General features: G+C 41.4%; 1 protein-coding gene across 1 annotated transcript; it reads left to right on the forward strand.

Annotated features, from left to right (window-relative positions):
- Positions 1–1,831: 1,831 nt before the first annotated feature.
- Positions 1,832–13,309, forward strand: cnot6a (CCR4-NOT transcription complex, subunit 6a). Its single transcript, XM_042092155.1, has 12 exons — positions 1,832–1,982; positions 3,928–4,049; positions 4,170–4,356; positions 5,275–5,360; positions 6,631–6,732; positions 7,004–7,072; positions 7,430–7,587; positions 7,821–7,975; positions 8,155–8,309; positions 8,523–8,756; positions 9,275–9,477; positions 10,003–13,309. The coding sequence occupies exons 2-12, from the start codon at positions 3,938–3,940 to the stop codon at positions 10,213–10,215; spliced, it is 1,674 nt and encodes a 557-aa protein (XP_041948089.1). The 5' UTR covers positions 1,832–1,982; positions 3,928–3,937; the 3' UTR covers positions 10,216–13,309.

Genomic DNA, 13,309 nt, shown 5'->3' on the forward strand with positions numbered 1-13,309 from the left:
TACCGTCACAGCGGTGTGACGGGAATGTTGAGAAATGAACGTTCTAAAGAATATCTGGGTTCATTAGAATTTTAGAACCTTCAATTGTTGCGGAACTTAGAACATTCAAAAACCTACACCTTTAAGGGTTAAAGGAGCACTGTTGTCTCCCATCTCTTTGATTACAGTTTGAAATTATGCTATGGGTAGTCAATGTTAATTAAAGGAATGTTGAGAAATGAACGTTCTAAAGAATATCTGGGTTCATTGAATTCAACATAGAATTTTAGAACCTTCAATTGTTGCGGAACTTAGAACGTTCAAAAACCTACACCGTTAAGGGTCAACCGATTAATTAGCATGAAATCACTGCTGGATCCCTGAGCCTGTATTCTAGCTGTAAATAGTAGCGACTAAAACTCCCTGAGTTTCAAATAATAGTTTCATTATTAATAACGTCAAATAAAATGAAGAGTGAACAGATGAGTCTTTAAACATTTCTTGAAAGTCCCAAAACTATCCAAGAATGTATATAGCATAAGGTAACTTAAATAATTAAATGCAAGGTGAACAGAAAGTCCCAACATCACAAAAATGTAAACTCTTTCCACCAAAAAGGAATCACCTAGGAACATAGTCTTGACTGACCTAGTAGAGACTGATCCCCTCGAGTTTCTCATATAGGACTATTTGGTTGACACTATAAACTACTACAATACTGTTGAAAAGATGTGGATATGCTGCAAGGAAATGCCTTATTATTCAATTAACTCGTGATCATCTCTTCGTAATTTAACCAGTGTGCAGTGTACAAGCAGTGTAACAAGCAGAAGAACCAGGCTTGTGCCAACACAACCACTAAATGATCAATGCAATGCTTACGCTTGGTCTGGCATATGATAGAGGGTTAGAATGTATGGCTTTCACCCACGCTACCATCATGTAGTCTACAAGCTACACTGTAGCCTATAAAATGACAGGCCTGCCTCCCTCGACAGAAATCATGAAATCAAGAAATCAATTTGGATAAAAATTTGGCTAGGCTAAAATAATGTTTTCCGAGATGACTGACTTGATTAGTGCTTGCTTGCCTCTCCCATCAAAAGACTACATTTTCTGCTTTTTTGCAGTTTGTTCCTCACCCTTTCCGTCTGTAACCACCCAAAATGTTGGTTTCATGTGCCCTCTATCGCAGACTCTTTAAATTGCACTGTGGAGGTTTTCTTTTACAAAAGCGAATCATATTCATTTCCCTCCATTACAACAATCCTTCCGACCGTGATATGACGTAGCCAACGCCGTCAAACGCAAGGTTATTAGACGCGGAGGCAGAGTTTGCTGAAACAGAAAAATTGGCCTAGGCTTAGCCTAGGCTACAATATGCATTGTTTGTTGAAGAGATGGGTTCACACTTGTTTCTTACTTTACTTTTCTGACATGCACCTGTTTAGCATTACAATAAATAGGGTAGCCTACAGTGCTGAACAACATGCCAAAACAATATAGCCTTCTTAATTGGCCTAGACTAGCCTACTTGTCCTGTCAATCCATGGGTCCCAAATGTTCAAACACACAAATTAAGGACAACTTTATTCAGGCGTTGAAGCAAAAAATCAAAAAGCATGGGCTAACATTTCTCAAATTTAACTATTAGCGTAATATGTGATAAAGCAAACATCGATTCAAACATAACTTGATGAAAATATCTATTGAATTATTCTTCCCGACAAGCGACCTATTTTGACGCTTCACAGCACGGCTCATCTGATTTCCCAGCGTAAACACTGTGTAGGCGTTTGCGCTCCGAGTATCCAATAGCGTTGTTTGTTTCAGAGAGGTTTCAAAGAGAGCCAATGACCATAAGTGTTGTTATCAGGGACCGAAAAGCCTGCAGCCGCCATGATTCTTGTTTGCTTTCAGTGAGAAACAACGCATACAAAGTGGAGCAGAAACAAAGGAAACACGCACTCGTCTCTCTGAATCGGTAACTTATGCTATTGCAGGTAAGAGCAACATAGGGTACCGAGAACGGGCACCTTTTGTTTGATTATATTATGTTATTGTGTTTGAAGATGTCCAATGTTCGGTATTGATGCGTTTAACGGACTATTGTAGATCCACTGGTAATTTAGCTAGCACAAGAGTTGACGTTAACGAAATATTGTTTGCAAGTGAATACGGATAGCTAGCTAGTTGGCTAGCGTGTTCTTTAACAATAAGACCTCAGAGGATTAACGTTATTTTGGTCCGCTTTGAATTGATTAGCTGCAGCTTTGCAGTCGCCTCTTTTCTAATTTTATTATTGACGAACGAGAACATTACTTCCTGTGTTGAATCTTGTTAGCAATCTATGCGGATTATGATAACATTAGCTAACGAGCTATTTAGCTTGGAAGTTAATACGTAGCGAGCGAGATAGCTAGCAATCCATGGCTTACGGTGAATGTTACATAACTCTGCTACAGTTAGCTCTATTAACTGGTAAATTTGTAGCTAGTGGAGGTTTGTGATTGAGTGGTGTAGCTCATCTAATCAAAATATTAGCCATTGAACATTAGCAGTTTGCTAGTAGTATTTTAAATCACTTTATGGACGATATAGCTAGCTAGTGAAATTAGCCTACGAGCCGTTATGCTTCACATAGACGTCCATAAACAAGTTGCATTGGCACCCCAACTAAGGCACCACGTTACATAAAATATTAACGTTACATTGCTTAGAATGATATTGATTTTATTGCAAGTAACACGTATACAGTGACTGTAGCCTATTCTAGTTTGGTAGGCTTAGCTAGCTGCTTGGCTAACTAGCCTGTTAACTTTGCTAGCCCGTGAACCTAGTTATGTAGCTAGGGTAACTCGCGATAACAAGCTTGCTAGCTAGATTGACTACTCAATATGTATGAAGCCCGAGGTTAGAGGCGTCATGTCGATATGTTTATTGCCCGATGTTGGTGAAGGTAATACAACGAGTGGTGATTTATATAACACAGCTAGGGTGTGTATATAACGAGCTGGCCTACATGCCGTTCTGTATGTTGGTGTTCAAAAAGCGTTTGCTAGCAAGTTCAAACAGACCCACGCCTGTTTTCCTGTAGCAGATGAGATGAAACTTCTCGCGTCTCCAACTGTTAACTTGGCTTATTCCTAACATTACCATCGGTGTGTGAATGAGCTGTTACCTTATCAAACTGCGCTTTATTGCTGGAATAGTAAGGCTTAGGTACCCATTGGTTAGAAACCATTAGGTAACGGGCAAGAAAGCGCAGTCAATTTTGAGATCCTCTCTATCAAGTGGCTTTTTGATTCCAAAAGAGGTTTCTATTAGTAGTACAGCTAGCCAGCTACAATTTGCTGAATGCTAATGTGCCAGCCAGCTAGGTAGCTAACATGTTTATGTATGAAAGTAAGCTATTTAGCACCACATTGTGCGTTAATATCCACGATTCAGAAGAATCCAAGATACCACTGTGTAATTTGAAGAGGACCACTGAAAGGTGTCTTCCACATTAACCACCTTTTGAGTTCAGTCTTATTTTTGTAGATGGCCTCTTTATGTTGCCTACCTAACAAATCACTAAGGATTATTCGGGCTGTTCGATCTTGGTGTAACTGAACTTGAAATTAAATCCCATTTGGATTTTAATGACTGGGCCTTTGAGGCTGTATCTTATTAATTATTGCAGGGACAACTTGTGTCAAAGTGTCAATAACTATCTTTAGGCAACTGATAATTATTTAATTATTTTTAAACAGAGTCCTTGGTCTAGAATTGTGTACTGAGTTTTATTTCTTTCTTATTGTTATGACCTCAAAAATGATCTATAATGGAATTGCCGCAATAATCATAAGTATCCTGATGGTCAAGTCTTTGTAACTGTCTACATCTTTTTACTGAAGAGGTGGAGAGAGAAGGAAAGTTCACAACCATTTTCTGTTTTGTGTGCAGTATTGCAGGGATGCCCAAGGAGAAATATGATCCTCCAGATCCGAGACGCATGTATACAATAATGTCGAGTGAAGAAGCATCAAACGGGAAGAAGTCATACTGGGCTGAATTGGAAATTACTGGTTAGTCACTGACACTGTGTTGAGTGTTTGTTGTGGTATTATCTCATGTGTACGCTTAGATGATGGTTATGGATATATCCTGTTAAAAAGTTTGTTTTTGTGTGTGTTGTCATTTCAAAGGTAAAGTGAAGAATCTGAGTCCATCATTATGGACCTTGACTCATCTCACAGCACTGTATGTTAGCGACAATTCCCTTTCACGCATCCCGTCTGACATTGCCAAACTACAAAACCTGGTGTACCTGGACCTGTCGTCCAATAAAATAAGGAGTCTGCCAGCCGAGCTTGGCAACATGGTGTCTCTCAGGTATGCCAAAATTGCTGCCATGACCTTCAGATGTAGTTGAGACAGGTTCACACTCTGCCATTTTTTTGTCCGAGGGTTAGTCCAACCCTGTGTGTCCTCGCATGTTTAAAAGTGAGCTAAGCATGTGTTTGGACATAATGATTTATCTCTGGGTGTTGTCAGCCCATTGCAAGAGAACACTGTTGTACCCAAACTCAAGTTGCCCAAACCAGGGAATTTTGTGCATCTACAGAGTCTGCATCACTCTGTCTTCTCAATCTTGGTCCTTCCCCAATGGGTGTTGAATGTTTTGTAATTTAGCATGTCTATTTACCTGGAGGTGAAAGGGGTGAAAACACCTTAAAACTTGCAGTGAGGGAATATCTGATGAGAACTTGAACTTAAGGGAGCTAGTCAGAGGCTACGGTCTTGTTTGTAAGGATACATTTGCCTCTGTGGTTTTATAGTTTATGTAATTTCTATCAGTAGTGTATAGGTGTGACAATTGCATTGAGGATTAAATGTAGTTTTTGTGAAGACAGTACTGACCTGAATGTTGTTTGTTGTTAATGCTTTTCGGCTCCACTTTGGTTCTACAGGTTATTTGTATTTGTTTTCTGTATTAATATTTCTGAGGTGATTGGCACACTAACACTCAGTGTTTACCCTTCAGACCCTTCATATCTCTTGGCTGTACCGATTTGAACACAGTCTTGCAAACACACAAATATTTATTATCCCAGAGAAATACATTGTGATTCAATATATCTGTAGTTCTTCTGTCAACTCAATCTTAAATTATAGCCTAATAGACTCCCATTCAGATTGTGGATCTGAACAGCCCCTTGACTTGACAGTTAATTATTCTTTCTTTCTTGCTTTTTGTGAAAGTGCCTATGCTCCCACGTTTCAATTTGTGATGGCTCTCCCCCCACATAGGGAACTGCTTTTGAATAACAACCAGTTGCGGGTTCTACCTTTTGAACTTGGAAAGCTGTTTCAGCTACACACACTGGGCTTGAAAGGTTGGTGTTTATTTGCTCTGGCTACCGTACACCTCACTAAACCCTATCCTGTGGAGGGTTCTGAAGGATAACTATTAGTTCTGTTTTTCTGGTATTGTATCTGTAGCTTTGTTTACAGTGTGCTGTCCAGTGGGGTATACTACGAAGCACGTTAGCCATATCTAGGCTATGTAGACATATCGAGGCTTGACAAATACGGGTATACATTAAGTGATACTACGATTGCAGTTATGTGATATATTTGTCAAACTAGGCTTTCAGCTCAGATCTGTGCCCGTTCTCGGTGTTGGGATGACTTTGGCCAATCGTGTAGCGTGGAGACGCACAAGACCGCCTCTATTTTAAAAACAATTACTTCCGCATTCATGAGCGTTAGCTTAATCTACACTGCGGTGATTTTTTGTGTCTAACCTATAACATCAAATAAATCAATTGTCATCAGTTGTTGTATGGTATGCACGTCCGTAGTGGGATATTTGCACGCACAGCACTATTAAAGTGAGATCCAAAATGTTAGTAGAGGTGGAGCTCCACCTGTAAGATATATGACAGAATCCTACACGTGAGAACTTCGTTTTTAAGACAATTGATTGGTCAGTGTGCGGTAGATTACAAGATTTGAGCTATAACTTAGCACATAACCTCCTCCCGACCAGGTTTGGTTGACAGCATAAGATACCATGGTGATATAGCGACACTAAAACAGATCCACGTTCGTGTCACAGCATAGCCTGGCTTTGAGCGCAACATACCTCGCTAACCCACTAATCGAGATTCGTAGTACACCCCACTGGGGACTATGGAATTGTTTTCACTAGTTTTATCATTTATTTATTTTTAAAATGCTGTTCCTTGATATGTGTTCTCTTTAGTAATATGAATAGTAGAATATTGTTGCAACTTAGCAAGTGTTATTCTGAATTTGTGTTGTGATGAAACATTAGCAGACATATGAGCCTGCTATTCATGGTTCTCAGGCTTTGGAGATTTGAATGATTTGTGTCTGGCTGAACTAAGGAAGTAGGAAGTGGTTATTATGATGAATTGCATATAACAACATAACAGTGTTTCCCATACATTGACTTATTTGTGGCGGCCCACCACATCATCAACATTGACCACCACACAATGCGCTAATTTGTTAAAAACTGTTGCATTCAAGTTAATTCGGCAACCCTACCACCACAAATATAATTTAATTCTGTGGGAAACACTGCATAATGTATATGTTGTCAGAGAACTGAACTTGTGTTGAACCGTGTATGTACAGGGAACCCACTTGCACAAGAAATCTTAAACCTCTACCAGGAACCGGATGGAACGCGCCGGCTATTGAACTACCTGCTGGACAATCTTGCAGGCACTAAACGTGGTGAGTTGCTTAGCCTTGCACTTCTTTCCTCGTGCGTCACATGAAGGCTCATGTTTCTGATGTATGGCTTTGCTGGAGATGTATGTGTAGCCCTGTGTAGGCATAGTTGTTGTTGTTTGCCTTGAAACAGTATGACCGTGTGGAGGGGGGGGGGGGGTCAAATTGGCGCCATTGAGTGGTTCTGTGACCCTCCCAGTGGGTGCCTGTGCTGGGAGAGTGTAGTTGTTGCTGCTGGACAGCACACAGTGACTGAGTCTCCTTCTCCCCTCAGTGTCCACTGAGCCACCTCCTCCGCGCTCCTGGATAGCGCTGCAGGACCCAGATCGGACAAGACCAACAGGTACCGCTCATAGACAGTCTCCTGCTCTTTTTGTTCAAAATCATTTTTGGTTAGGAAATATGTTCTTAAAAATGGACACCTGTTTATATCACTGATCCATTGTTTGCTCATTAAACATAGACAGTATCCTGCTTAGTGAAATGATTCATGACCAAATGATCTAAAACTAAATCTAAACTATTTATCGCTTTTTGATGGATGCGTTTTCTGTTCGTGACTCAAGTCATAGCCCACCTGAACTGGGCTCTCAACGGTCTTGCTCTGTGCCGTGCCCAACCCAACATGTATGAAAGTACAGGTTGCTGTGGATGATAACGTTGTGATATTAATCATTTCATTCCCCTCCTCCCTCGGCAGCCCTGTTCTCAGTCATGTGCTACAATGTGCTCTGTGACAAGTACGCCACCCGCCAGCTCTACGGCTACTGCCCACCCTGGGCCCTCAGCTGGGACTACAGGAAGAAGTCCATCATGCAGGAGATCATGAATTGCAGTGCAGACATCATCAGCTTGCAGGCAAGCTTAAGTTTATGGTCACAGTTGTGCTGGAGTCTCTGTTGTGGCATTTTTCTTAAATCACTGAACAAATAGAACCTGGCATTTGGTATTATATTAAATTGGAAATATTATATAATTTTCATGGCACTGAGTGTATCTGGATGTGCCAGTTCAGTTGATACTTCAGTAGTAATGATACTGGCTAAGCAAGCAATCTCATGTTGGTCTTGTGTGTTTTGTTTCGTTCACAGGAAGTTGAAACTGAGCAGTACTACAACTACTTCTTGGTGGAGCTGAAGGAGCAGGGCTACGAGGGCTTCTTCAGTCCAAAGTCACGAGCCAGGACCATGTCCGAGTCTGACCGCAAACATGTGGACGGCTGTGCGATATTCTACAAAACCGACAAGTGAGTCCCGACACCGTCCACTCTGCTTCATCTACTGCACTGTAACACGCATGGCACCTTTTATACCGTGTGGCTCCAGCTCTTGTAGAGCCTGGGTCAGGATGTGTTTGTTTTTTTTGGTTCTGATTTATTTTTCATGGAATAATGTGTCTATCCATCTTTCCTGTCAATGATTTCAGGTTCAGTTTGGTCCAGAAACACACAGTGGAGTTCAACCAGCTGGCCATGGCTAACTCGGAAGGCTCCGAGGTCATGCTCAACCGAGTGATGACCAAGGACAACATTGGTGTGGCAGTTCTTTTGGATGTTCGCAAAGAAGTGATGGAACAGTCTGGTAAGAATTGCTCTTGTCCCAATACTCCTTTCCTGGATATTGATAAGGTTATGGTATTTAGACATTTTTATCCAAAGCCACTTAAAACATTAGAATATCAATGAACAAACGATGCTAAGCACAACACTGAGAGCACACGTTTGTCATAACTGTGGTTTGCTTAGTGGTTGACAGAACAGCGGCATCCTCCTAAAATAATCTCCGCTCCCTTAGCCGGCAAGTCTCTGCATGGCATAGAGAAACAGCTGCTCCTGGTGGCCAACGCCCACATGCATTGGGATCCAGAGTACTCGGACGTCAAGCTGGTGCAGACCATGATGTTCCTGTCCGAGGTGAAGAACATCGTGGACAAGGCCACACGCAGCCTCAAGCTCTCCTCCGTCTCCGGGGAAATCAACCCCATCCCCCTCGTCCTGTGTGCTGACCTGAACTCTCTGCCTGACTCTGGTGAGTCGCACTGACCTCTGTGTGTGAACTCTGTCCCAGGCAGAGATTTCTTCTGGTTTTCCCCTGTAACAGGTGGCTTGTTTAATTAAGCCACATGACTAAGGCTGGTCAATTTGGTTTTGGGTTCAGTGTATTAACTTAAAGGTATACTGTCACCAGTGTGACGGGAATGTTGGAAAATTAATGTTCTAAAGAATATCTGGGTTCATTGAATTCAACATAGAATTTTAGAACCTTGAATTGTTGTAGAACGGAATCTTATGTTAGAATGTTCAAAAACCCACACCTTTCTTTAAGCTCTGCAGCACATTCATATGATTGATGGACATTAGGCATAGTTGACGTAGAATACATATACTGGACAAGACTAATATATTCCATAACACCTATGAAAGTAGGTGAATGTTGGGATCTAATCTACTGCAGTGTTTACAGTGAGTGTGTATTTTGGTCTCTTGGCCGGCGCAGCTTACAGCCTGAGGTATGCCTGGCCTTACCAAGCGCTCTGTGTGTTACAGGTGTGGTGGAGTACCTGAGTACGGGCGGAGTGGACAGCACACACAAGGACTTCAAGGAGCTGCGCTACATTGACTGCTTGACAAACTTCAACTGTAATGGCAAGAATGGCACGTCCAACGGCAGGATCACCCATGGCTTCAAGTTGAAGAGTGCCTATGAGAATGGTCTGATGCCTTACACCAACTACACATTCGACTTCAAGGTGAGACCCACAGATCATGCCACACTTGTTCAGTAAAGACCAACAGTATGTGCTGAAATGGGACATTAGCCATTGTATTGTTCAATATAAAAGCAACAGACAATGGAAAGTCTTTAATATTTGATGCTAATACTTAATAGTCTGGCTTCATAGTACACTCATTAAAGTGTGATTGCAGTGCTGTACAGTATCCAGACGTTCTTGGCACTTAAAGCTTGTATCAAGTTGCTTTCATGTGAATGACTGGTTAGTTATGAGTCATGTCCTTAATGCCAGCTCTCTGTAAAAAATGTCTGGAGCTAGCAACAGTAACTAGGAGACCTTTTATTTTGATCTGTTTTTATTATATTTTGATTCGCCTTGAGTCATAGGTAGATTATATCTTATGTACAGATACGGTCTTCAACACTGGTCTCCAATATCCAATCCAATGTCATTGGGCCTTTTGTGCTAAGTGGCATTGAGATGTGTTGACTAATTAACCAGCGGTTTTGTTCAACCCTCTTTCCCCTTCTGTCTTTGCAGGGCATCATCGACTACATCTTCTTCTCTCAGCCTCTGCTCAACGTCTTGGGTGTGTTGGGGGCCCTTGATGGCCAGTGGCTCTCTGAGAACAATATCAGCGGCTGTCCTCACCCCCACGTCCCCTCCGATCATTTCTCGCTGTTTGCACAACTGGAGCTGATTCTCCCCTACCCACCCTCAGTCAATGGAATCCACCTGCCTGGACGCAGGTAGTTCTCCGAGCCACCAGGGGGAGCCACACCACACCACACGGGGGCCTCTTCCTTTGCCGCGGGGCCAGGGGTTGCAGACATCTGAATCTTGCGAGAGCTGTGTGGTATGGCTAACTCGTCAATTTCCCAATGGATTTTAACTGAAACGGACGCTAAGGTCAATCTTTTCTGTATCACCTTTTTTCTGGGGCACAATTTTAAGAGAAAAAAATGTTCTATACTTTTCACACTGTATGTAAATGTAGGGGTCCTGAGTATTCCGTGTAAGTTTACTTACAGAAATCGAAGCTTTTTAAGAAAAAAAACGAAAAAACATAAGGCAATACCTTAAGTCACATGCAGGGCTTTTCATAACTACAGTCACAACCTACCTGATAACAATGAGGTATTCTGGAACATGCCATCCCAAGGCCAGTTAAGACCAAGCAGCTACTTTAAATGGGGGGACCATAAGCCAGCCGCGTGACTGAAATAAACAATAACCTTTACCTTTACCGTCTTTTATCACATCCAGTCAACCCTCCTCACACTCTCACACACACACACACACACACACACACACACACACACCACTCACTCAGACACATACACACTCTCAGACTCACACACACTAATCCGTTTTGAAGATCATCTGTAGTGTACGAGGCCCAGAGGCGCTGGTCCTGTTCTGTTTTTAAGTACACACTGGTGCTGAGCCCAACATCTTGGGTGCGACAGGCCTTATGCGAGCTGACGCTCACGATTTTAATTGGAGTAGTGGCCCAGAATTTAGTAATCGGGATCATAAAAGTCACTGTTTTTGCTGTTCACTTGAGTTTGCTTCTATGATTTGCTTTTGTCTCTAAGAAAAAAAAAAACAACACATGCTTTTTTGTCTGATTTTTAATCCTCCTTTTTCTGTCTTATTGAAGAACCCTATCATGCTAAAATCATGCCCTTGGTTGATGTCTTTTATGCTTGTCCTTAGCTGTTTTTTATGATTATCTGGATGTACTGCCACTGACCTGTCCCTCACCCCTGCCACAGCCCACTTCCCCCCCGACTCAGGCAAATCTCTTCTTTTTAAGAAAATGTGTTATTTTGGTCTGTTATATGTAACTACTGCTAAATCTCAGCTGTACCCTCCCTTTCCATATAGTGCCATCCTATGCATTCTACCATAAGGCCAAGGGTAAAGCTCCCAGTCCATCTGCTACTGTAAAAAATCTTTTCAGAGGCTGAGAGGAACTAAAATGGACTTTTTCGTTGGTTGTTGTCCATGTGTTTTTGACTACCGTTTGCTTTGGAAGCTATTAGATTTTGCATCACCATAGTGGCACTGTAGTAAATAGCCACCCAAAAATTCCGATTCGCAGCAATTGTTCACATGCACATGTCTCTCTCTCTTCTCTCTTTCTCTCTCTTCTCTCTTTCTCTCTTTCTCTCTCTTCTCTCTTTCTTTCTTCCCTCGCTCTCAGTCTCCCTCTCTGTCTGTCTCTTGGTCAGGTTATTTTAAAAGGAAATGGATTGACAAGCACTTAATGCAGATCAGTGGTGCAGCTACTCATTGTTTTATTTTGTTTTGGAGGTTGTTGGGTCTTTTTTGCCACAAAGCAACAAAACAAAAGCAAACTGAATGATATTTTTTTTTTTTTCACCGAGTACTTTAAAAATGGTGAAAGGGGGGGGCACTCCTGTCCCCCTCCGGTGTCCTTTGTTTTTTTCTGTCCCCCCCCCCCCCCCCCCCCCCTCCCTTTTCTGTTTTAGCTTCATTTCAATACAACTTGTCTGGTTATTATATTGACTCTGGTGGTGTTGTGGTAGCAGAAAGAGATTTTTGTAAAGTGTGAATAAATTATGTATCTTGTTTCCTTTCTTTGACATGAATTGTGTTGATGTGTGCATCATGATTGATATACTAGTCAAAGTGTGTTTTCTTTTCATTATGCTCTTTTTTTCTTTTTGTTTTGTTACACTCAAACCAAATTTTTGTAAAGTTGTTGGCACACTTAATATTAGACTTATGTGGATGCTAACTTGACTCAACATATTTAAAGGAAAAACTTCACTGAGAGCTTAGAGGAAAGTCACCAAGAAATTCTCATTGTCGCCAAAAGAATTTTTCCAACATTTTTGACGTTAAGCTTTATGTGATGAGAACCTATTGCATCAGCACCAAGTTTGTGGTAGTTTTGTGATGTTTCGAATGCACCCACGTCATGCTAAAAAAAAAAAGCCTAGGACCGTAAAGTCAAAGTAGAAAGAACATCTGTTTATTAACTCATACGCTTTATTTGCCCTGTCTGGTGGTATAACATAGAGGGCACCTTGGTAGTGGTTGTGCCCAGCTGTTCTCTTTCTCTGCTTTGTAGCGGAGCTGTGCAGAGAGCACCCTGGGTCACTGGCAGGAAGAGCTAGGGGCCCTGTGCCACAGACACGCTTGACCTCTTGTAACACACTAGCTCCTATGCAGTATTCTTGCTTCTCAGTATAACCAATCATCCAGTCCTTCCCTTACCAAGCTTACGGTGTAATCAAGTGCAGCAAACGTGGTCATTTAAAATCAGGCTATCATGTCAACATCCCAGAAAACCTTGCAATAATAGTCATCATTTTTAACCATTTCCCAAGATGTAACAGATTCATTTCTGTCTGGATTAGGCTCAAACGCCTAGCTTTGCCACTGATCTTTTTCTTCTTAATACGCCATTTGACTGACTTTTTTTATTTTCTCTGTTATAGTAGAGGTAGTCGTGGAATGGTATAGATGGCCAGCTGAAAGTCCGTAATTCCATACGTAATGTCACTATATAATGCACTGGACCAACTCTTGTTTACCATTTGTGGAATACCAGCAAAACACTTGCACAATGTTTTGAAAGAATGTTACATAAATATATATAAAAAAAGAGTATAGTTATTAAAAAAAAAAATGGCAGCTGTTTTTAAATTGATTATTAGGAATTGTAAAGAGACCTAATGGTGAACAAGGCATTTTCAATCTGTTACCCTCCAGTTTTCTTGGTAGTGATGTGTTTATAACAGGGTCAGCTTGTTTCCTCTACTCCTCTGTATTTTTTTTCCTACTCTTGGTCAAATAAATTCTATATGTTTCA

This window comes from Alosa sapidissima, chromosome 5 (assembly GCF_018492685.1).
Source record: "Alosa sapidissima isolate fAloSap1 chromosome 5, fAloSap1.pri, whole genome shotgun sequence".
NCBI lineage: Eukaryota > Metazoa > Chordata > Actinopteri > Clupeiformes > Clupeidae > Alosa > Alosa sapidissima.

Bases quoted from the DNA above. Each gene is read 5' to 3' on its own strand.
- cnot6a (XM_042092155.1), top strand. From the start codon at position 3,938: ATGCCCAAGGAGAAATATGATCCTCCAGATCCGAGACGCATGTATACA. The intron at 7,588-7,820 runs GCAAGCTTAAGT...TTTCGTTCACAG, and splicing joins CAGACATCATCAGCTTGCAG to GAAGTTGAAACTGAGCAGTA. The intron at 8,310-8,522 runs GTAAGAATTGCT...CCGCTCCCTTAG, and splicing joins AGAAGTGATGGAACAGTCTG to CCGGCAAGTCTCTGCATGGC.